The 26376-nt window shown below is 38.3% G+C and overlaps 1 protein-coding gene across 1 annotated transcript in view; it reads right to left on the bottom strand.

Annotated features, from left to right (window-relative positions):
• CWF19L2 (CWF19 like cell cycle control factor 2) overlaps positions 1-26376 on the bottom strand; it is a 57357-nt gene that overhangs the window by 28244 nt on the left and 2737 nt on the right. Inside the window, exons 2-10 of the mRNA XM_072338350.1 lie at positions 23813-23923; positions 22960-23079; positions 21525-21632; positions 18254-18373; positions 17236-17329; positions 15977-16092; positions 13628-14325; positions 10805-10901; positions 9905-9994 (exon numbers count right to left, since the gene is read on the bottom strand). Coding sequence (XP_072194451.1) covers positions 9905-9994; positions 10805-10901; positions 13628-14325; positions 15977-16092; positions 17236-17329; positions 18254-18373; positions 21525-21632; positions 22960-23079; positions 23813-23923 — 1554 coding nt within the window. The remainder of the gene's footprint in view (positions 1-9904; positions 9995-10804; positions 10902-13627; positions 14326-15976; positions 16093-17235; positions 17330-18253; positions 18374-21524; positions 21633-22959; positions 23080-23812; positions 23924-26376) is intronic.

The raw sequence follows: 26376 nt of genomic DNA, 5'->3' as shown, positions 1-26376 counted from the left end.
AGGTGAAGTAATGACTCTTGGCAGAACCAGTCTTTTCTGAGGGGCTTAAAGGCACACGGTTACCTAACTGAAAGAGCACGCTTAGAACTTTAATCTGTTTAACTATCATCAGTTATCTCATTAACTCTGGAACACACCATGAAACCTCAAATGTAACAGCAATGAGCATTCCTTACCCCCTGCTCTCATATTTTCCATTGATCTTTAATTTTTTGCTTTCCTGTGACACAGGAATATGACACATATGACACAGTACGTACGAAGGCCTGTTTATCACTGCACAAGAATAATGACTTTATTTCCTTCTAACGGTCCATGAAGCCATCCAGAAGACCTCACAAATATTCCCAGGGACTGCACCATCTTTCAGAAAAGAGGCATTAATTATCATCTTCTTGTGCTTTATATAGAGAGACTCACTTTGAGAATGGATTTGGCTTGTTTTAACTTGCTTTTAGTATCTAGAAAGTATATTTATCCCATCATAAAGTGGCATGGCATTACATGCTGTTACAAAGCTTACTTTAAATCTCTCAGCTTTCCAAATAACTTCAAATATGTTCTGCTATACTATAAGTACAAAATAGATTGCTATATCAATGCATTAACTTTTCCTGAATAATTATTGTCAGATAAATAGCATCTTACATTAAATCACACAGAATCACAGAATGACCTGGGTTGGAAGGGATCTCAAGGATCATGTAGTTCCAACCCCCCTGCCTGGCAGGGCCACCAAACATACACCTTTACTAGATCAGGTTGCCCAGGGCCCCATCCAACCTGGCCTTGAACACCTCCAAGGACAGGGCATTCACAACCTCCTTAGGCATCCCATTCCAGGACCTAACCACTCTCCTAGCAAAGAACTTCCCCCTGACATCCAACCTACATCTTCCCTCTTTCAACTTAAAACTATTTCCCCTAGTCCTGCTACAATACGAAAAAAAGTACAATACAAACTTTTAAAGTACATATTGAAGTATATTAAATACTACATATAATATTATATGTTAAAATTGCAACTGCAGAAGAGGCTAGGTCACCATTCCTGAGCCAGGTGATGATTAGTACACAGACAATATAACTTACATCGCTAGCAAGCTATGGTTGGGTGAATTTACTGAACTAGACTGGAATTCTTTGTTGCCATTAATGAAGGGACCTGAATTTCTAGTTCAAGCCAATTAAACATGTAAATTACAAAGCAGTTCTCAAAAATACACAAGATGTTGCAGAGTAATTAACACCCGAGTGAACAGAACAATGAAAATGATAAATGCTTAAAATTAAATAAGTAAATAAAATGCAGTTCCATTAAGCATTTTTGAACTCTCCAGAGATGCTGCTTGTTCTGTAATCTAGCAGGAGGAAATGGAAAAAGCTCTGCCTCCGTATATGCAGGAACAGACATTCGAGTGCCTAAACAAAGAGAGTAAGCAGGGCAATCATCCGAGACAGTATCTGCTTAATTGGAACTGGGTTTCAGTATTAGCAGTCGAAGAGAATAAAATACATTTTAAGAGGCAGGATGGAGAGCTGGAAAACAAACTTGTTTTTTTGTTGGTTCTTTTTTTTTTTCTTTTTAATTACTGAGCAAACAAAAAGCTGTAGACTGCATGAAACAAGTTGTCTGCACATCCTTACGAAGGGCTACACTGGAGTGGTACCTACGCCATGTAACAAGGGAAAAACAAAGCTTGCCCATGTCTTCAAAAACAAGAAGAGTTTAACAAACCACAACCATCACACACCAGCTCTTTGCTCGCAGATAAATCAGGCGCTGAACTAATTTATTGTATAACCTGCTTACTTCTCTTACAGTTCATGGCCAGTGGAAATGCCTTGAATCCATCATCTCTAATTGGTCTAAGGACTTCTCAGCATGCTGGACTACAGCTAGCTGTTTCTTCCATCCTCTGCCTCCTATTATTTTCAATTGCTTTCTCCATTTTCAGCTGATCTTTTTCTGACTCCTCAGACTGTGGTTACACACGATCACTTGAGTTTCCAGAAGGATGAGGCAGCCCTGTTCAGGCTCAAGGTTGCCTCTATTTGTTACCATCTTTACGAGCAGAGCTCACCAGTGTATTCACTACCTTGAGTGTCTATTAAGTTTCAAAGCACCTAGGCTACTCCTCAGGGTCTGCCATTTGTTGTGAATACCAGAACCACTCACTTCAAAGGTAACACCTAATAAACCGATAGATACAGCATTCTCCTAACAAGACCCAGATTTGGATCTCACAGCAAGAAGTTAAAATGGTCACAGATCAGCAACACTGATATCAACTTCCAAAAGTATCAGATAAACACAGAAAGACTTCTAAAAGTTTTGTTTGTTTGTTTTAGAAGAATAATCAACACATTGCATTTAACAAAGGAGAAAAAGCAGAAAATCTAATGCAGGCTGTAACACCGGACCAAAGCATCCTACAGAAGAATACCTTCATTAGGTTCTGCAAGGTTTATATATACAACATGAGATGAATATATATATATATATTTTAGCTCCTAATTCATAATTGAAAACATTCATTATTACAAAAGGATCAGACACATAACTACTAATTTATCTCTTTTTTAATCCAGTTAGTGACATCAGGTAATAACATGTTATGTAAAAATGCAATTTTGTCTTATATTTATAAAACTGTTTGCCCTTTAAATTCAATTCTTTGATTTTGTATTCTGAAAAATGGAATTTCATTTAAACTGCTCATTGCTCAGAATAACGAACCTGACAGCCTTATTCATTTCCTCTTGATACTGAACGCCTCCAATCAACAGCTGTTCTATTTGCTCTCAGTACTTAGAGCATCTTTGAGATAAGATGATCAGAATAACATCTCATGAATAGAATAAACAAGCATACAACCTAAAATCGAAATCAGAAGGCTTTCTATTAGCAGCTTCTGGAATTAAGATTAGGACTTAGAAACATGTACCTGGCAGCAGTTTGCACTACATTCTGTAATAAGAGCCTAACAGGGAAAACTGAAGAGATTAAGCCTAGGAAGAACATCAGGTGTCAACAAGCCACATAACCTTGCAAATATAGCTCTAGTAAAAGGTTTGAAGATGCTTTTTGATATTTCAAATTGCTGGCTATATTTTGAAAGAGTCTTGTAAACAGAGCAAAAGCACCACTGTAGGCATGGGATGTAGAAAAAGGAAATGAAAATAATAATGACTAGGTATATTGTTTCTATAGCAAGAACACCAGATACAAAACATAAACACTCAGACCATAAAAAAGAAAGGTCGTGCAGCATATTGATTCTTAAGGCCGCAAATTTCTGTTTCATCTTATCAAAGACAGAAATGTAATATAAGACTCAAAATGCGATAATGTACTGAAACTGGTATGATATTTTATTTCGTTTAGTTACTAATACAATTTCTCCAGTACTTTTTAAATACAAAACTCAATTTCCTGAAAATTACATTTAGGAAGTTAAGAAAGTTTGTCTTAATATGTTTTTGTCGTATAAAGAATTGTTTAACCTTCAGCAGCTGACATGAACAAGAGTGTTCAGGAAATACTCTCACCAGAAGCTGCATATACTCATTCTTTTTAAAAAGAGCACTCTAATGCTGTTAAAGTTCTTCTATGAACGTATGCCTACTTCATTATTCCTTGATGTAGTTGTAGCTAATTGGCACTGCATGGAGAAAAGCCTTTGCTGCAGACACTATGGCACAGCCATCCTGCACAGGAGATTCATGTGTGATGGAACAGCAGCGATTAGAAATTAAAATGCACTGAAAACATTTGAGATGCAGCTGGCCAAAATCTGTTACTGTATCCCCACATTATCTGAATCTCCAAATGAAATCACAGCTTTTTACTGTACGTTTAGCGAGGCTCATTAGACCCCAACATCCTAACTTTCACATGTGTTTCAGCTGTATCCTTCCAAGAGTTTTAAGTAATTTCTAATTATCCTAAATCTACGTAAGTTGAAGAGATTTACTACAAGTGAATTTAACTCCTACACTGGACATGGCATAATGAAAGTCCACTCGACTCCATAAAATTAAAATATTTTACAGGTATGCTTTGATAAGCAAATATTTTTACTGCAGAAAAATAAATTGCTTTTATATCCTCTATTCTCAAACAAGAAATTGAACACAATGGCACACCTGCAATTTTGGATGCTAATTTTAAGGGCCTGGGGCATTGTTGTTTCGTTTTTCTAAACAGCACATCAGAAGTCCTGACTATATTTCACCTTTCCTTCATGTCTTGTTCACACTTATTAACTACAGCTAAAGTTTTATACTCATAAAACCACAACTGAGTACTATGTTCTTGATACTATAAAGATTTTCACTCTAAGATAAAAGGAGCTAAATTAAGAAGCATCTTTTTCTTCCCTTGCAACATTCCTTCCATCTGTGAGATGCGTAATGGGCTGGAGAGTGTTATCACAGCCTGGAGGCAACAGGTAGCCTAGAAAAAAAAACCTCTCCCTTAAAGCAGCACAGTGTTAGTCAGACACACACAGCACAGTGAAACACAATGCCTATCAAAACTGCAGATGATTGCTCTGGGGATACCTGGCCCAACAGTCTTCACAGAAGCACCACACGTTTCATTAGAAAATATACATATATAGCAGATTTTGAGGGGTTTTTTGCTGTATATTGTAGAAAATATAAATAAAATGCTGTTTTATTCCTTATAGCTTAAATATAGTCATTGAATGAATCATATCAGAATGAAGGCAGCTGCATTTTCACAGAAAACTGTTATTCAAATGAAGACTGACTATGCTGTAGTCATTCACATTTTCCTTACAATATCTCAAGTACGTAATGGAAAAGTCAGTATTTGCTTTTCTGCTTTTCAGAACCTCACTTTCATCTTTTAAATACTCTCTGATAGTATGTATTCTACCATGCTATTTTGCTTGAAGAACCACCTTTTACTTTTCACTCCATTTTGTATTCCTTTTTGTATTATAAACACAATTCATCATTATTAAAAACTGTCTCTCGCAATCACCCAGCAGAGATTACTTTCTGTTTCCTGCATACTGATTAAGTGCTATGGAACCCAATAGCAGGCTTAGGGCTCAGAAGGGGTCTTTTTGTTCATTTGAAATTTCCTTAAAAGGCATAGCTGTTTTCAATTCCAAGCACAAGATGTATAGAAGATATTTATAAGATGCAAACACACTTCCTCCATCCAGCACCACGAAAAGAGTCCTAGATTTACCTACATTTGTACTGTGTCAACGTATTTTCTGATTAACAAACACAAATACAGTTGAGCACATTTTTAGCAATACAAAAGCAGAATATTTTTCATTGAGCAGATCTGACTAAATTTTATGCAAGAACAATACTAAAGCAAGTGTGAAAAAATACAAGTTACTTTTTAAATACTGAAGCTTTCAGAATTTTTCTGCTGTCTTTACATTCAATAAGCACTCATTGTCCTCATCTATCCTAAAACAGATTCACTATGACACAGCAGTCTTCTTATGCAGTTTCAGTAGGGTTTAGATGGCTATAGAAAATTAGACACGGGAATTTGAACATAAGCCCCATTTAATTCCATCTAAAATTAAAATGAAGGTTAGTTCAAATGCTGCTTAGGTATATTCAGTTTGTTGCTGGTTTCTCTGTTTGTTTTTTAATTTCCACTGACTCTGAAGGTTGCCTTCTGCTGACATGTAAAGACAAAACAAGCCACATTTTTAATTCACCTTTTAAAGAATGCCTTTGCATATGCATTCACTGTTACTGTACACATGCTGTCCAAGAGTTGTCAACATCTCTCACTCACTAAAGCTGACCACACAAAGCCAGCTATGCATTTTGCAATTAGTGCATGTAGTCACAGTCTTGCCACTTCTGTCACATGCAGTCTCTACCCCAGGAGAACTACAGAACCATAGAATCACCAAGGTAGGAAAAGACCTCTCAAGACCATCTAATCCAATCGTTCACCTACCACAAATATTTCCCCACTAAATCATGCCTTTCAGTACAACATCTAAACATCTGTCGAACACCTCCAAAGGACAGTGACTCAGCCACTCCCCATTAAGACTTGCGCTCTAGACCCCACACCAGCTCCGTTGCCCTTCTCTGGAAACACTACATGGCCTCTACGTCTTTCTTGTAGGGAGGGACCCAAAACTGAGCACAGTTCTCAAGGTACGACCTCACCAGAAGCTGACGGTCACTTCCCTGCTCCTGCTGGCAGCACTATTTCTGATGCAAGCCAGGATGCCATTGGCCTTCTTGACCACCTGGGCACACTGCTGGCTCATGTTCAGCCAAGTGTCAACCGACACCACCCTCAGTTCCATTTCTTCTGCACAGCCTTCCTGCCACCCTGCCCCAAGCCTGTAGTGTTGCCGGGGTTGTTGTGGACCTGGCACTTGGTTTTGATGAATTTCATCCCATTGGCCTCAGCCCAGTGTTCCAGCCTGTCCAGATCCCTCCGTAGGGCCTTCCTACCCCCAGGCAGATCAATACTTCCTGCCAATTTGGTATCATCTGCAAATTTACTGAAGGTGCACTCAGTGCACTAATCCAGGTCATCAATAAAGATGACAGGGCTGTACCCCGGATCCTTCTTATGACCCTTCTTGTAGACGGAAGTCACACTGACAAGACTCCAGTTCTGAGACCTCTGTGGTTGAACCAGAACTCTGACAGATGATGGAAAGCATCTTGGCAGTCATATCCACCAGCCCCCTCAGCACACTTGGGTGGATTCCATGTGGACCCATGGACTCGTGGCAGTCCAGTTGGAGTAGCAGGTCTCTAACTGTTTCCACCTGAATCATAGGGGGTTTATTCTGCTCCCAGTCCAAGACTTTTAGGTCACAGGGTAGTGTACCCCAAGGATAACTGGCCTGATGTCTAATGACAGATGTACAGGAGGCATTGAGAACCTCAGCTTTTTGCTTATCCTCAATGGTCAGGCTCCCAGCTGCATCCAGTAAAGGCTGGAGATTCTCCTTAGCCCTCCTCTTACTGTTATTTGAAAACCAGTTTGGTATTTTCTCTTTTTTTACCTCAGTGGCCAGGTGGAATTCAAGCTTGGCTTTTGCCTTTCTAATTTTCTCCCTGTATATCCTTGCACCTTATTTGTATTCTCCCTGAGTTGCCTGCCCCTTCTTCCACAGGAAGTTAATCCTATTCACCAAAAGTCAGGCTTGTTCAGTGTTTAGAGTGCTTAACCTTGGGCTGCTATTCTGGTCTAATTTTCTATTTCAATCTAGAAAAAAATAGCATCATAATGTTTACTTAATGCTCTAATACAGAAAACAATTTGAGGAGCAGTTAAGGATACCAGACACTGACATATTCAGAGGTGTGAGGAGAACACACGCTAATAAATCCACCTTTTAGTACTAATTGTTTTCCTGTCTAGCCTGGTGTTCTGTTCCACAGCCCTGTTTCTGAGGTTCTTCACTAACTGACACCGGCCTGATAGACAGTGGTGATCTCTCAGAATCTTCCTGCTTGCTGTAGCACTGAAAATTTGCATCATTTTTATGGCATTTTCAGCTATCAAGCCTGACAAGAACAATATTTAGCCCTCATGACACCACTAACTGCAAAAACATTTTGACAGTATACTAGTTCAGAGGGTATTGAAAATAATCCACGCTCAGATTAGGCTTCTGATATGGATGTAGACACGTATTTAGATATGAACTTCCCGTGGTACAACTTAAAGCCATTCCCTCTCATCTTATCACTGCTAGGTGGTAGAATATGCCAACCCAAGATAAAGTCTCCCTGAATTTCTTCTTCTCCAAACTAGACAATCCCAGTTCTCTCAGCTGCTCCCCATAAGAACTGTGCTCCAAAACCATCACAGCTTCACTGCCCTTCTCTGGACACGCTCCAGGGCCTCAATGCCTTTCTTGTAGTGAACTGTAATTTCTTGATCACTTCAAAGTGGTCAGTAAAGAACCAGTACCATGGTCAGTGCTACAGGAAAACTGATACTATTGATATATTTTCAGCTTCTTGCTACAAGATAGTTTCTGAACCTATAAGTTGTTTATACACTTACGATATTGCAGTCGCAATACACTCTGCTTATGTCCCAAAACTTCAAAATCAATATGAGCTATGCAACTGGTAAGATTACCTTGGCAACTATCACATGGATAGGACTTAAGACTCAGCAACTATCAGCTTTGCAAAACCACTCACACTCAAAAAACATCTAATATAAGCTAGCAATAGCCAAGAAACAAGCACTACCATGGCATATTCATAAAGACAACATAGCAAGGCTTCAAAATGTAACAGAAAACACTCGCTCTCTGGAAAGCAAGCCCTGGCAATAATTAAATCCAAAATGACTTCATGTAAACAGCACCATTTTCACAGAGGCTGGAAGAATCTGCCAATCAACAACAAGCCTAAGAAGCTGAGCAACATTACAGCAGGTTGTAATGTGGCTGGCCCTCTTCAAGTAAGGTACATTTCAAGAGCTAACCATTAGCAGGATTACAGACACCAGCCCTGATGCATCTGTAAGGGACCAATCCCTCTGGCAAACCCTGGAAAGACTACAACAGTAGGACTGTCAGCAGTCCTGACTCTCACAAAGTAAAGATAATTTCTGCAAGATACATGGGCTAACAAAAACATCACTGTGAGGTGAAGAGACCTAAAAACCAAACATGTACATGCTGAAATTATTTAAGATGCTGATCCTGGGCTTCAGAGAAAGCCAACATGGAGAGCACGAGGGTAAACAGTTTGCATCTAAGATGCTTCAGAGAGGAAAGAGTCCTGTTACTAAATCCCTTCAGTCTTCCATGGAAGCTTGTAGCAATCACAACACTATGGTGGTGCTCCCAGAGGTTTTGAGAGTGGAACAGGGGAGATAGGAGGCCAAGTGTTTTGTTTTTTCCCCCTCATGTTTAAAGAGAATACAAGACAATGAGTAAATGCCTTGTAAGTACCCAGACACAACTGAAGTATACATTACAAGAGTGCAAAACTGAAGACAGTCACACAAAAATATAAGAAAAATCATATAGAACTGAATAGTTGGAAGATCATTGAGTCCAAATCATAACTATCTTAAAGCAATATTCATGAACAGAAACAACTAAGTCAATAGCTTCAAGGTTTTCAGGAAGCAAGCCTGAAAGGCTTCAAGAAGCTAGCTTTTCTAGCCTAGCAAAGTCTATAATACATCCTTCTTAATAAGATTCCTATTGGACTACTCATTTATGTTTCAAATGCCAAACCAAGACTTACTAGCACCCAGGTCAGAATGATGCAAACCTGTTCTTTTTCCTTAGTTTATCTTTCTGTTCATAGTTTATCTTTTTGAATTCCCAACTCTCATGTTCCTGAACTTTGTGCTTTTAAATATAGGGAGGATTCTCCACATTCCAGAGCAGTCTATCGCTTGGTAAAAGTTAAGTCTATGAGATCAATTGCTAAATATGTTTTCACTTATTTTTTTTAAATGATTTTTCCCTTCAGAAAATTCACTTAGTACTAACATTTTGTATTTCTGCAATGACAAAATGTTCTTAGTTATAAAATCCTCTAATTAAAAATTAAGACAAAAAACAGACTAAGGTTAATACTTAGGGGTGCTCAAAATTGTTCATGAGAATTTCCAAGTTCACCTACAGAGAGCTTTTGAATTCTTAATTCTTGTAAATTCAAGGCCTGAGATTTATTACTTTAATATGACTGTTATGACATAAAGGCCACACATTAACTTCCATTTCAGTTCTCCATCTCGTACCAAGCAGAATACCAGTAACTGACCCTTCTTGCAAGCTACACTTACTAATTTTCCTATGTGTATTTCATGTTCTCTCTGATATAACTGCTACTTGCATCATATTACATTAGCATGAAAAAAATAAAAAGAATATTTTCCCCTTACCTCTCTGCGAGGCTTCCCTGGGATCTGCTTCTGAGTCTCCTTTAATTTGCGCGCATTATCAAGTTCTGCTTGAAGTTTTGAAGCCAATTCCTTCAAACAGAGTGGGAGCACTGAATTAGTTTAACCATTCTGAACTTTCAGAAACCTGTGCAAAGTAACTATTCATTTCGTTTAGTTTGGTTATATTTTTTAAAAACTCTAATGACACAAAAATAGTAGAGAAAATGTCAATATAATTCAAACAATTCTTTACTGGAAAGAAAATACAAATATTTGTCCAGACAAGATGTACCTACAGTACAGAAATACATATTGTAATAAAAACACCCGAAAATTAGGATGCTTTTTTGTTCTTGTTTAAAAACTAATTCAGAGTGAGTTTGTAGAAAAAAAAATGCATATCTAAAGTGACAAAAAACTGCAATGTCATCTTCTGCTACATGATTTTGCCAAAAGAAAGGTATCAGAATTAAAGAATCATTCATTTCCCGCACATCACTCATATGCTTATTCAAAATATGCTTTAATCTGTTGCTGTCAGGCTAAAGGGAAGTAAGCCACGCTTGTGTCCAAACTTTCATTTGAACAAAACTACTGGAGGACCTCCTATAAAACATCTGAGTCACTGATACTCATCCCTCACAACCCTATAACATAGCTACATTAATTCAGAAGCGCTTTCTTTAATTTGTGTATTTCTGTTACAAAAATATTCTATTTAAATTAAATACCCTATTTGAGTTATACTTAAAAGTAGCACCATCAAATCTTACGTGATTAGATTTCAGTGAACTTCTCATTTGCTCAGAAAATATACTTCCATTGTTCATACGGTTCTTTAAGACTAAAGCACTGCGTGCAAAATTGCAGTAAATTGCCATAATTTTTCAAAAACATTACCATGTTTCCCATGAGCTCAGCTTTCACAATCCTGGCTCCCAGTTTGTTCATTTCATCTTCACTAAGGACCCGAGGCTGCTCATCCTCTGATGGATGCCTGTAAAATATCATCAACACTAAACCTACACAAAAACAATACTGTATTCACCTGTGTAATTATTATATACCTACTGCATTGGCACATATACTCTTACTGTCAAAAATAATAACAACATTCTATGGAAACATACTTGCAGTCAGAAGTTGTCACTGTTATAATGATTCTCTTTTACAAAGAACACTACCGCTATTATTGCCTCTGATACCAAAAAGCTTAAAGAATTTCATGAGATATATTTCCTTTTACTTCTGAGTTCATTAAAATGAAAAGTGCTACCCAGTGAACGCCTTCCCAGCATAAACATCAGTCAAGAGCCATTACTAGGTAAAAGACAACAAAAAGCAAAGAAAATAGCAGTGAAAAGAGTAACTTAAACCCACTTTGTAGCCATCCTTTCTGGCTTTGGCCACGCATCCACTTCCCAGCTCTCCTGTGGCCTTCCATCTCTTGAAGATTACTACCACCTCCCTGGGCAGCCATTCCAGTGCCTGGCCACTCTCTGAGAGAAAAAGTTTTTCCTTATGTCTAAATTTGTCTAATGTGTAACAAACAAAATGCTCCTAGGGAAGCTTCTGGTACTAGCTTCTTGGGACAATAAGGAACATCTCAAAGAATAACTGTAAAAAGCCATCAAACGAGTTTCACTTTTTTTCCTCCATTTTCGAAACAAGGCAAAGCACTTGAGGAAAGTGAGTAAGAGATGGTTACCAATTCATGCACAGCTTTTTGAGCAGAGTTAGTATCTGCCTGCTGTAGGGGGCCTGCATTGCAGGGGGTTGGACTCAATGATCTCCAGAGGTCCCTTCCAACCCCAACAATTTTGTGACTCTGTGAATCGGCCCCTTAAAACTTTGAGACAAGAGGCACTGTTTTGCTGTTTGTTTGTTTTTTTGTCTCAAGTTAAACTCTGAAGCAGTCACATAATTAAGTGCGATGTCCTGCAAACACTCACTGGATGGACTTCTCCTTTGGAGAGAACCCCCGGACATCTAATCAGCACTTTTAATGAACCTGTGTCATAAACGTTCAAAACACTTCAATTTATAGACTGAAGCTCTCCCCATGTTTTAGAAATGATAAAATCTAAAAGGTCCATTGTCAGTGTGGGAGAAGAGGAACTAAGCTAGCAACACCTATTAATTCAAGGCTTCATTTCAGTCAAGGTGTACTTTTACTGACTGAACAACACTGAAAGCATACACGTAACACAAGCCTCAGAACTTCAGGAAGAAAAGAAAGCAGTAGCTATATATAAATCATTCCCCAAATTAACTACCTCAAACACCCAACCCCAAAAAGTTGCAAGAGTCAGAATAAAGATGTTATCACTGAAGAGAACAGGAAGACATGTCATGTTCTGTCGCAAACACAGCAGTGAGACCCACACAGGGAGTTGAGAGTCAGTTTAAAAAAGCTTGGAAACAAACCCATAAGCAAAGTCTACTTAGGCCTGGAAAACCATATAATCTTCATTCTACTGATAAATCAGCTCAGTAATCAAATTGGTTAAGAAATAGAATTATAATATAAAAGAAGCTGCACAATTGGGTTTCAGAGTACTAAAACAGAAAACATGCAAAAGAAAGTATCAGCTAAATAGCTTCTGTGCTTAATTCTGTTCTGTGAGGGAAAGAAACGAATTACATCAAGTTATCTGTTCTACTATTACAATTTAATTTGATGTACTGGAACAAGGAAACCACTTCTGCACACAATCTGGTTTTCCCAAATTTGTGGTTCTGCCCAATTACAGTCAGCCTTGTGCTTGCTACCTGTGCTAAAACCACAAAGTAAAAGATACAGCTTTTGAACTCGTCATACAAAAAAAAAACCAACAAAAAATACAGTTGTAAAGCAGTAGCTGTTTGTTCTAAGATAACAATCAGGAAATGATTTTCATGCCCAGTGCTAGAGCACACAAACTGCTTATGACAGAACAGCAAATTACTCCTGCCACAAGTTGTATTCAAAACCATACTTTAAAAAAAAATAGTCAACATCATTTTTACCCCTGCTATGAAAGGAAAAGTATGTTTCTTTAGCTCCAGTCAAAGCAGAACTTGTAGTACGTAAAATCTGGAAGAACCACACAACCTGTGCAACACAAAGAACTGTGTAGACTTAGCCACTTGTCTTTAGTTAGTCACACAGTATTGCCTTAATGCACAATTTACCTTTGCAAATACACTGCAGGGTTTCTGCAAGTACTACGTGTAGGAACAGTTGTATGTTAAATAAAGAATTATAAGGTATTGTCCTTTCTAATCAGTATCTTCCACTAATTTTCACACACTATTACTTTAGCTTGTGAGTGAATCTTACAGGAGGCAAACCTATCCCTTGTTCTAATAATTACTTCAGTTTTCAGTTTGCATTTTTGACATTTAAATTTCATCTTTACTAAATTAATCGAAACTTTCTTGGTAGAGGGGGGCGTGGTAATAGGACAATTTTACTGTACAGTGAACTAACAAAGAAGCAGCAAAATAATCTGTAACTGGCAATTCTTAAATATGCCAAGGAGAAACAGAGGTATTCATTAATTCCACACAGGTCCATTTTGGCTGTGCCTAGCTGGGAGACAAGTGGACAAGTGTCCACCTAATCAAAGAGATCAGACATGGACAGATTGGATACTATGATAATAAAGACAAAGTTTTAGGTATGCTTTGCCACGAACAGCACAGACAAACCAAAGGCAAGAAAAGGTGTTTGTAAAATACCTTGAACATGATGTTACATTGTCAGACAACGTTTGTTTCTTCTCAGGGATACTGGTTGGGTATTCCTCTCGTGATTTCTCTTTGTCAAAACTTTGAGTTCTTTCACCATCATTTTTTGCTGCAGTATCTAATGGCTTCTGATCAGACATCGATCTTTCATGGTTATCTTGCGTGTGTGTTTTGTTCCACAACGGAGTATCCTCACTAGGTTTTTGGAAACGGTTGCTTAAAGAGCTACGAAGAGGTAGTTCTGAAGAAGACCCGTGTGACCTGTAGTCCCCAGATGCACTGTAGGATGATGGGTCATCATCAGAGGGTTTCAGAAATTTGTGTTTTATGTCACTTAGAGACACATTCTTTTCTTTACTTCGCTTTTCATCCAAGTGTTTTTCTACTTTGGAGCTATAGCCTCTCAATTCTGAGTCTCTACTGCTGTGTCCACGTTCTTGGTCCAAACTTGATCCATCTCTTTTGTAACCTCTGTTTTCTTGTGCCCATCCTTTGCCATACTTCTCCCTTGTCTGTCCCCCAGACATGTTTCTACCATCTTCATGTCGTGTCTCATCTTTCATACGATGTTCTTTCTTCTCATTTCCTGAGTAGTCAGGTTTTCTCCATCTACCACTTCTATAATCATTTTCCTTCTTGGGTGCAACTTTTTCAGCTTCTTCTAACCGTGACTGAAATGCCTCCATTGACTAGAAGAAAGAACAAAAACGGTCATGCTGCTTTTAAGCTTGTGGAGTATTGTAAAGCTCCCTAAGAAATATTACAAAAAAGGCACCATTCTGTGAAAATGTATCACTGTGCAGAACCATGAGCCATGGAGTGGAAAGGAAGATCAAACAACAACAACAAAAAAGGATTAATAGTTTACGGTCTAAAGCGCTCCACAGGGAAGGCATTCTGATTCCTTATCTTGGACTGTTTCTAACTTTCATCCAGTGGCTCTACTGTAAAGTGCTGAACACTCCTGGGAACAGGAAGCACAGCTTCAGAACTGTTTCGTCCAGATAACTCAGTGATAAGAGGCTTGAGCTGGGAAGAAAGGTTTCTTCTTACCTGCTCATGAACTTTACATTTATGCTTACTGGATGTTCAGTTTTTACAGAACCAACAGATGCTCCCACTAAACTATTTTATCATCCAGTTGTACTCTTAAAAACAAGGGAGAGAAATCTCAAAATCAAAAACCTATCCATTAGCCAAACATACAAAATGTGAACTGTTCCTCTTCTTTCTTTTGAGCAGAGTTAAATGCCACTAAATACATGTTTTTCATAGAATGGCTTGGGTTGAAAGGGATCTTAAAGATCCATCTAAAAACAGCACATACTGAGGCATACCTGGTTAAGATCTCTTTCAATCACTACCCTGTACCACAGCAGCTAGAGTGTTCATGTGCTTAAATCCTAGTTTCTTGAAAGAGACTCTTAAAAATAATATTCTTTAAAATCACTGGCACCAACCAATTTCCACCAGTACTGATGTTGCTGGTTTCATCATTCAGGAGTGACAAGACAACTGGATTTTCACAACCAAACCCAATGCAAAACCACACACACCACAAACACAGAACTCAAAAATAAAACTACAGCCAAGATGAAATACTAACAGCCCACACATTTGAATAGGCCTTAAAGAGCAACCTGATCTAGCTGTAGATGTTCCTGTTCATTTCAGGGGAGTTGGACTAGAAGACTTCTAAAGGTGCCTTCCAACTCAAATGATACTATAATTCTATGATTCTAATATTGCTATGGCAGACTTAATAAAGGAGTTTTTAAACTCTTCAGAAGCATAGAGCTCTCTCAATACACAGGGACAAGTGACCAGAAGATTCAGATCTGGTAGTTCAAGGAAAGACTGGATGTTGTGCTGAGGGACATGGTTTAGTGGGAGCTATTGGTAATAGGTGAACGGTTGGAATGGATGATCTTTTTCAACCTTGGTGATTCCATGATTCTTTGATTCTCCAAATTACCTTGAAATTATTATTATCCACAAGCTGTATGAGCAGAAAAAAAATTATATTTTCTAATAACTATCACAATTTTTAATGCACTCAGGTCCTTTGTAACTGAAATTATATCAATACATGGGATCTAAAATCTAAATAATATTTATAATGTTTATAATATAATTTTATAGTATTTATAACATTAAACAAAAAAGATTAAATGAATTTGGATAACATTAAACTCTTCATCACTTCTTAAGAGGCTGTCTTTTCCTGCTTCTTTCCTACTGCTTCTTTCTGACACCACACATTAAGTATTTGTGCTTTCACATGAAAGTAACCTTTTCCAAGCATCTAATAGTATAAAAAAATTAATTGAAGATCCTTACCCCATATCTTTCAGCTACAATTTCCTCAATATTTCGTTTCTCTCTCTCAGCTTGCTCCTTCATTCTTTGATATGATTTTCGTAACCAACTTAAACCAGCATCTTCTACCACTGTAACTAAAATGGAACGTAACGAGAAGTCATAATTTTGTATTTCAGTAGTTACTTCTATTTAAATCTTGCTCTTTATGTGACATTAAACCTTCACCTGAAGTTAATGTAATAACTGGTGGGATGCAAAAGAAGAACAGAAGGAATATAATAATGCAATTACAGATTTTTATAAGTTCAGACGAGTGTACCTCAGTCATACTATTGATTAAATTTAAGTTCCTCTATTTTGTCACAGAACACCACATAAATCTTCCAAGACAGAAGCAGCACACAAAAAGCTGTGGGATTTTTATAAATGAACTTAAAGAACCTTCTTAGTGTTTTTACCTCCTATGTCTGTTCTTTGGCACATCTATTCAATACAAACAAGTGCATTTTCCTTCTCAGAAAATTGAAGAGGAATCCCTTGCTTCTCCTTTAAGAAGTTAGCATGAGGTCTTAACACTCAGGACACATATCCACCAATTCCTGTCACCCTTCAAAAAGCACTGATCTCTGCTACTCCTACCAGCCTCATACAAACCATGAGGCTGATGGTTTCTAGGACAGACTGTCCACAGGGAAAGGTTCCCAAACAAAAATGTAAGGGACCCTCATGTTCCCCACTGACACAATACAAGGGCCCTTTTTACCACATGATACATGTTTCATGACATTATGAAAAACACTTTTCTAGCTGGTTTTGCTAGAAACAAACAAGAGAACCCTGGTGTAAGGAAAGAAACAAAAAGGTTACAGAAATAATATTTTTCACAAATTGCATCTGTAATGCACTTCATTTTAATGTGACTCAGACTACTGTAGTTGCGTATTCTTAAACTACAATTTCTGTAATGGAATGAAAGGAACCAAATGAGATGACAACAATTTATCTTGTCTTGGTTAAATCATGCTTTATTTTAATTAGTTCCACATGGGGAATTTCTATGAAGATACTGAAGGTTAAACTACTCAAGACTAACAGCCAGTGAAGAGAAATTCTTCAGAACAACATACTATGATATTAACCCAATATTCACTACCAAATTTTCATCTGAATTCTACCTTATCCATAAGCAAGTTTCATTAACACATTTGTAGTAACTTGCTAGTAACCCAGAGACCAGGGAGTGGAGATAGACATTTAAGATTATTTATGCTGTTTACCTTTCTTAACTGAAGCTGATTCATCCTCTTCTGGTGGTAATCCCGTACCACCATCTTTCCAATAGGGATTGAGTTCTCTCTCTGAAAGCACGGCCTAATACAGAGATAATTTTTATGCATGCATAGCATATGTTTTGTATTTGTTATCAGCATAGCAGTAACATGCACTTGTGTCTGAAGGAGGGCTAGTGAAAGCTTTTGGTTTTACCTCAAGAAACCTCAGAATAGATTGCTTATCATGACTCTGTCAACTTACTTCTCTGGAAGCAAGAAAGTTCATTGGAGAAAATTTTTAATAGGAAATTCCTGCAGCGACAAAAGTCTATGTTTGTTTCCATAGTATTTTCAACTCATCGTGCTATGCACATCTGTTGTTTGATGGTTTGGGGTACCCAGGCTGTGATCATCAACTACATTTTCAAATCAGATCCTATTGCATTTAAAGAGCTGAATGAACAAATGAAGCCAACAACAACTGTGCATACACAAAACTAATTTTATGACACCAATCTCTTCCCCAATTGGACTCTGATCCTCCCAAGTGTTAATACACAACTACCACATGAAAGGCACTGCAACTGCTCTGAGTTCTTTCTTCATGAAAAACAGCCTTAGCATATTATGCTTTAACACAGAAATCTGAGTGAGCTTTTACCACACAAAACATCAGGGCTCCTTTCACACATATGATGGAAAAAAGGCAGGACCAAGATTATGTAACTAAACAAAACGTCTCAGAAGAAGTTCAATTGTTACAGAACTTAGTACTTTCTAAGCTGGCTTTTTTCTTACTAGAAAGGTAACTAAAACTTTTCTCTACAGGATAAGCCTGCTATAAGAACTCTTCCTAACCCAAAGAGAACAAATATCTGATCCATTTAATTAGAACCCTTATCATACACATCAGGCATTAACCTAAACAATTTAAGAGCAGACTGAGACTTAGGTCTTTGATCCAGTTTGTTATGTAAAACGTAAGTAAAATGCAGAATAAAGTTGGTGCATTAATTCCTCCTACCTGCTCAACTTCTCGAGCCTTCTGTCGTTCCAGTATTTTGTCTTTCTGTCTTTCACCTTTGACAGATGCCAGCGATGTGGTTTTCAGAGACATGAAGTCTAAATTCATCCATTCTTCTCTCTTCAAAATAAAAACAAAACAAAACAAAACAAAACAATGCAACTACTGGTAAAAGCTATTTACAATAAACAGCATACATTTTACTAATACATATGAAAGATTTCAGCGAAAAGCAGAAGTGATTTTAAGAACTTCAGTCTTTAGCATTTGTGTATGCAAGCAGATTTTATTTCTTTCCATTAAGAAGTCACAGAATTGTAGGGGTGGGGAAGGACCTCTGGAGATGACTTCATCCAACCCTCCTGCTAAAGCAGGTTCCTGGAGTAAGTCACACAGGTGGGCACATCCAGGCAGGTTTTGAATATCCCCAGAGGAGACTCGACAAGCTGTATGAGCAGCCTGTTCTGGCGCTCTGTCAACCTCACAGTAAAGAAGTTTTGTCATGTCCAGATGGAACTTCCTTTGTTCCAGTTTGTGCCCATTGCCCTGTTTCCTCCACCCGGTGTATTTAAGACACTAGTAAATATGCAAAATGTATAAGCAGCTTTTCTAATTTTTGCTTAAGTGAACACTGTACATCTTGTGTGCCCCCAGTGGCGCAGTGGTTTAAGCTGCTGCCTGCGGCACTGGAGGGCCCGGGTTCGAATCCCCCCTGTGGCGCAGGGGTAGAAGTGCCACTTCGCTACACAGAGGGCTCGAAACCCGGGAGTTGGACTCGATGATCTCTAAGGTCCCTTCCAACTCGCACGATACTATGATACTATGATACTATGATAAACCAATTTCTTTTCCATCATTACAGAACTTCATTTTGCTGCTTTTGGCTTCATGAACTGCTATATATCTTCTAGCATATACAAAATCTGCCAAAGAAATATCACTGAGCATAGTTCATACCTGGGATATCTCAGCATCTAACAGCATCCTCAAATTAAAGAACTGCACATCTAAATTTTGTGATCTGTACTCCACAGTAGCAGGTAGAAAACTGCATGCACAGAACCAAAGCCAGATTGAGGACAGTCAAAAACTAGGACTACTTTCTAAAGAACAGCAGCATATGGACAACCTACTCAAATCTGAAACACTTCTCCTTTATACATATAAAACCTGAAGCACCAAAAGAAGGCAGTGTCACACGCATTATAAGCAACTACTCTGCAAAAACATTTGGAACACTTCTATATATAGTACAGCAATCAAAATGACACAGCTACACCTATTTCGAAACATGTCCTTGCAGAAGAGTCTTCAAATGTCTTTGCTAAGGTCCAAGTTTGAGTCGTCAATCTTAACAGATGCTGCATGTTAACTAGTTCTCCACTGCTCAAAAATGATAATAGGCAACAGAACAGAATGTTTTGGAGGTGATAAACAACATTGCACTTCTCAGATCTCCTCCAAGAAAGAACTGAAAAATAATCTGCTTTCAAGTCATTCAGTAGTAATTGCACTCACATAACCAAGCAATACGTGTCAACAGAAGACCTGTAAGCATCTGGAGGACACCTGGCCCAAGCTCCCTGATTCCACACAGAAAAGGGTTCCCAGGTCAATATTCAGATGTCTTCTGAAGATCTCCAAGGAGATTTCACAACTGCTCTGAGCAACCTTTGCTGCTACAGTTCTGGCACTGGGCACTACTCAAAAGAGCCTGGCTCTGTCTTCTGAATATATGAAACAGGTTTATGTGCTCCAAGACTGCTTCATAATGACAGCAAAAATACAAAAGATAGGAATGACCTGGAAATTCACTCTTCATTCAAAGTAAGACATCCAGAGTGTGCAGAGTAAGTGACTTTACATGACAAATGTCTGGCAAGAACAGTGGTTTTGCAATACAAATTATGATGATATCCATAAAGAACTGTGGGTCACAAAAATGATCCAATGGATGGAACGCCTTTTCTACTAGGACAGGCTAAGAGAGTTGGGGCTGTTCAGACTGGAGAAGGCTCTGGGAAGACCTGAGGGCAGCCTTTCAGCATCTAAAGGGGAGCTTTAAGAAAGGACAGATTCCCTAGTAGGGTCTGTTGTGATATGACAAGGGGAGGTGGGTTCAAACTAAGAGAATGGAGATACAGATTTGATACAAGGCAGAAGTTTACTTAAAAATAAGGGCAGTGAGGCACTGGCACAGATGCCATCCCTGAAGACACTCCAGGTCAGGCTGGATGGGGCTCTGAGCACCTGATGGAGCTGTAGGTGTGCCTGCTCATTGCAGAGGAGCTGCACTAGAAAACTTTTCTGAGTCTCTTCCAATTCAAATGATTCCGTGATTATATTCTGTTGCGACATATTTTTCCAAAATATATGTGTACAATTCAGAGATGCTATTTATTTCTCTTAATAACATGCACAACTTCAGAGTGTGAAGCAGGAATGAAATACTGATCACTTTCATGTGCAACTGAAAACATCATGACATGTACCTTCATTTATGCCACTCTGATAGTAAATCTGCTTACTGTGCACAGAATTCACCTTGGGAGAGGCCCTGAGCCTATAAATACTGTTGCTGAGAAGTTCTGCACATCCCTTCCTTATAACTGTTCAATAACTGCAGAAGCAGAAATTAATTCAACTGTAGAATAAAACACCTGAATTATGTAGAAAAATAACATCTCTAGTCAATAGTTTTGAACTGACCTCTTCAAGAAAATCAGGCTAAGTTGCTAGAGCCTCAAAGCAGATAAAAGAAATTGGTGCTTGAAGGCAACTTCCAATGTTGTACCTTGTTAAATCCTATGTAACTTTAAGGTAGAAAAGTCATGAATTAATGAAATGCAACATTTACCTCGATAAACACAGACTTTTCACAGAATCACAGAATTGTAGGGGTTGGAAGGGACCTCTACAGATCATCAAGTCCAACCCCCCTGCCAAAGCAGGTTCCCTACACCACAGCACACAGGTAGGCGTCCAGGTGGGTCTTGAATATCTCCAGAGAAGGAGACTCCACCGCCTCCCTGGGCAGCCTGTTCCAGTGCTCCGTCACCCTCACCATAAAGAAGTTCTTCTGCACATTCATGCAGAACTTCCTACGCTGAAGTTTCAGCCCATTACCCCTAGTCCTGTCCCCATGAAAGTGTTTTTTCCCTGTGAAAAAGTGTTTATTCAACACACTGCAAAAGAACTGTCAAGAAATCCAAACACATTCCACATTTGGTCATGCTGAATTTATTTCTGGAGTAGTTCTCTGACCTCTTACCTGCACAGATGGTTCTTTCACAGCATCTGATTGCTTGCTGACCTTCCAGGCCTTTTCTGTGTTATCTGACTGTGATGCATTTGACTCAACCCATTCAACTGAAGAATCCTAAGTATGAATTTTAATGCAAAGAATTACAACACATCAACATACGCTGATAAAACTTATACCACTTACCAAGTATACTGTTAGTCAAACTTGATGCTGGTTGCTAAGTACTGCTAATGAAATGTTTGATTATAAAAATGTAGTTTCAATAGATCCAAAAGGAAACTGTTCCTTCACAACCAAAATGTACTGCTAGAGTTCATGAGCACATTGCAGTAACACCAGTTCCCAATGGCTGCTGACTCACAGCATAACACCGCTAACATTAAAACAGTCAAATAAAAACAAAAACAAATGTTCTCATTACATTAAATAAACAAAACATTTAAAAAGTTTACGTTCATTACTATGTTCTACACTGGAAAACTAAACCAACAACAGTACCATCAACAGTACATTCTAAAGCACTTTACATGCTATGTACTCTCATTTTCATATCCAACTTCCTACATCTGCAAACTATACACTGTAATTTCACACTTGAACAAAACTGTATTTTATTTAATAGAATTTCTTTGCTATATATCTGAACCTGTCGTGGCAATAAAAGACTTGTGCTTTATTGTGAGTCTCACTGATGTGATATTAGTTTTGATGGATCCCACAGAATATGTGGGAAATTTGTGGTTATTTCCTACACTTAAAGCATAGTTCACCTCCATCTGTCACTAGAAAATAAACCTCATCATACTGCGTGTTTATTCACTTGGGAAAAGATTCTCTCAAAAGAAAGCTTACACTGCTACCTGACTTGCACCGAAACACCAAGATGTTTTGCACATCATGGCCAGAAAGCAGCAGGTTAATACTGTTTCTGTGCTGTTTTGCCAGAGTGCCTCTGAATGAGAGGGCATCTGTCAAGAGAATCAAGTGCACTGGTCTGAGCCTTCCTCTGGACTAGAGCACAGCTCCTAGTTGAATATCCATGGGAAAAGGCAACAGTAACTCATGTTTGAAATCTAAGTCGAACATTTTCAATTTTAGACACATCATTCTACTTTATACCAGTAACAACAGAGAATCTACAATTTTTTCCACTCCATCCCAGAAGTCCCAATATCAAATTTTTTGCTAAAAAACTGCAAATCCTTATTTCCTAATTGAATGCTATACAATTCAGACAGACTCAGACTACAGCATATTCTAAACTGACTGAACATTTGCTATATGAAAGAGACTTGGTACATTAAAGAGACAAACAGTGCCACAGCTTTTCCCAACAGAAAGAGCGATCCTCAGTATTACTTAACTATGTGTACTCAGGTACCCACAGAACGTTGCAGGTTTTTACAATGTCACTTGAAGCTCTTTTAAGTCTCTTACTTACTGAAGAACTATCATCAGTGTCATCCTTTCTTTCAGATTTCTGTTTCTTATTTTTCTTCTTTTCTTTCTTAGATTTTTTTGAATGTTTATCCTTTTTCTTTTTTTTCTTCCCAGAGTGTTCCTACAGGAAAATGTTTGTAAATGAGATTCAGTAAACCCAATTGGCCACATACAAGAAAAACAATCATAACCTACATATCAAACAACACTGAAAAAGGTAAAACACACACAGCTGGACACAGACACATTTTATTTCTACTACTTTCTCTCTTCAACTTGGGGATAGGGAAGAGCATGCTAAGCCTCACATCCATAGCCAATCCCCACCCCTATCCACAGTATCCTCTTCACTGGAACTAAGGCACTGCATCATAGAATCATAGAATTACCCAGGTTGGAAAAGACCTTGAAGACCATCAAGTCCAACCGCAGATCAGATCAGATACAGATCATCTGCGCTACCCCTGTTTCAGTCAAATCTGTTTCCTCAGGCAACACTGAATCAACGCACATCTCATTTGTTGATATATCACACACGTTTCTAAAATAACACTTAGGGATGTGATATTTGGATGCTCCATTACAACTTTTCCCTTGAATTAGAACAAATGGGCTTACTACAAAGCCCAGGAGCCTCTAGAATTCCTCTCGTAGCACTATTCTTGTCTGGGAGTACTTGCTCCCCTGCATACGATAAAAATTAAAGCTGGAATTGAATGACAAAAGTTGTTTTCCCCTTCCTGAGTAAAAGATTATTTCCACTTAAACTAAGCTAATTTTGAAGCATAAAAAGATCAGGAACTGGACACGTTATAAAACTAAGAGCAAAGCTCAGTGATTTCCAGGTGTGTCACCTCCTCCAGTTGCTCCACACGCTCGTTCACATCAGGAAGCATCCACGTGTCTTCGCCTCGCAGACGCTTTTGCAGCTTGCGCCTCTCTTCCTTCTCATAATCAATTTTGGCCTAGGACAAATAGAGAAGAGAAATAACTAAACGCAGCTCAGTGCCATTAGTTACAGATGCTTTAGTAAGTCACATTGACACATCATACGCAATTTTACTAACAGTACTTGAGAGCTTTTCTTTTTAGAGGACAGCAATAAAAGTACTTTAGGATTATTACACGTTAAATGGAAAGCCAGCTAAAAAAAGATTACGCACCCTACTACCTCAGGCTACAGTTCTGAAGCTCCTCTCACCAATTCCATCCTATCAGCCTCAGTAAACGAGGCAAAAACATTCACTTTCCTTCCTTCACTCTGTGCAGTCTTCTTTCTTACAGCCTTCACAAACAGCACATTACATGATACAGGGGACTTCTGATTTTTCTATCTCTAACATTCCCTGGGCAATTACTCCATTGCCAAGCACAGCTCAGTACATATTAATTTTACAGGTAAGCTGTAAGCAAGCCTTCTCAACTTCAGAAATAGCTGAGCCAGGTGCAAAATTTGGAGCAGCAAAAGGCTCTTCCTTTTCTGGTTATGGAGAGAAAACTAGAAATATTTTTAGTCCTATTTCTGAATAGTTAACAATCACTGCAGTTTCAACTCCTGAAAAGGATTTCTGTAAACTATGTCAATAAAATGTCGACCTTCCCAGACAGTGAAGTTTCCTGTGATCCATTCATCAGAAGCGTGGCTTTCACTTCCCTCAAACTGAATTTATCATTATGAAAACTCTTTATCCCAAATGCAACCATCACATCTGATGAAGCAGGAAATCTTTTTTCCATTACTACAACTCCACTCCTGCGACGTTTTCAGCTGTGTGAGATAAACCGTGCACGTTCTACTAGAGGTGAAGCAAAAACCAAAGGCAGAATTTGGTTTCCATCCTGAATCAGTTTTACTACAAAGTGTTCTCAATCAGAAACCAAGTGACTGCATACAAAGAGTGACAGTATTACATATTTGGAACCAGCTGCCTCCTTTCTCACATTACAGAAGTCAAAAATTACCCCCCATCCCTTTTGTCTCCTCTATCAGCTTCATTCCTGAGCAACACTCACTCTTCTCCTGTATTTGCTTCCTCCCCTTCCTACCCCCCAAAGAACTTATCACTGCTTCACAAATTCACTTATACTCCATTACTTCTTCACATTTGCTCCGTTGCAGGTTTTTTTCTATGCTCTGTTGTATGTGTGTGATTTAACCTCTTCTCTGTAATAGAAGGTATATTTTAAATGAAATCATTATTTGCCTCATGATGGAAAATTTACAAATAGACATTGAGTTAAATGAAGCTAACGTTACAAACTAGGAACAAATTTTTGTTCGTGTCATTACCCTGTTTCAAAGCACCATCATTTTATTCACATTGTTTCAGAACAGATCTTATTCACTCGAACCACTGAGTGTGCTCTCATTTACTTGCAAATATATATATTTTTAAACAACGTGCTGTTAGCAAGAGAATCTTGCAATCTATCAGTCATCCCCAACAGTTCCTACATAAGCAATAAGCAAATCACATCAGCCTTAGAGACCGAGCGAAACTCATAGATCATAGAATCATAGAATCATCAAGGTTGGAAAAGACCTGTAAGATCATCCAGTCCAACCACTCACCTATTACCAATAGCTCCCACTAAACCATCCATGTCCAACTTATCAATGTCCATAAAAAAAACAAGTCACAGAAGGGTAGCAATATAATTAAAAGCTGTCACAGCATGCGCAGATCCAGGGGTTAACTCCAGAGTCAATTATTGCCAGTTTTTACCAAAGAAAGAAACCAAGTGTTCACATCTAAGAAAAGTGCACACCCCTGCGCTTACCAAAACACCCATCAATTTATTTTCTCTTTCTAAACTTGCAAAATGAAACACTCGTGTCATGAACTATCACAGTCATCAAAACAAGATGCTATTTCTGGAGCTTGATACCAATTTGCATGTCAACACTTAATTATTTGATTACTGATCATTATCCATAAGCGTTACCAGCTGCTAGGATTTTATCAACGTAGTTGGGAGGGCAAATTACACAAACAGAAGATACGTATCCAAAATTTGAAAGCAAAATCCCCATCAGTGAGCTTGGAAGTATTTGGATTCTTCCAAAGAAGTACAGTAATGTCATAACCAGCAAAAGTATAGGAGGAATTAAAAGAAAAGCCAGCAAGACAGAACTTCTAGTCAGCTCATTTTAAAGTAAAAGGTAAAGAATACAATCCTATTTCTACAGTTGTTTCAAAACTCATATTATGATCTTGGTTTTTGAGGAAGTAGAATTTGCAAAAAGAAAAGGGTGAGTGAAACCCGTTTTTTTTCTTGTAAGCTCAGTTATTTTGGAAGAATTACTTCAGGAAAATCCAGTAAAGGTTCCTAAGGTTCCTAAGACCTCCCCTGTCTTAGTTTAAAACCACTTCCATTGTCGAATCACTATCCACCCTCTTAATCAGTTCTCATTCAA

The sequence above is a fragment of the Excalfactoria chinensis genome, chromosome 1 (assembly GCF_039878825.1).
Source record: "Excalfactoria chinensis isolate bCotChi1 chromosome 1, bCotChi1.hap2, whole genome shotgun sequence".
NCBI classification, from domain to species: Eukaryota; Metazoa; Chordata; class Aves; order Galliformes; family Phasianidae; genus Excalfactoria; species Excalfactoria chinensis.
Note: the sequence above shows the minus strand (reverse complement) of the source record. Positions and strands in the feature narration are given on the sequence as shown.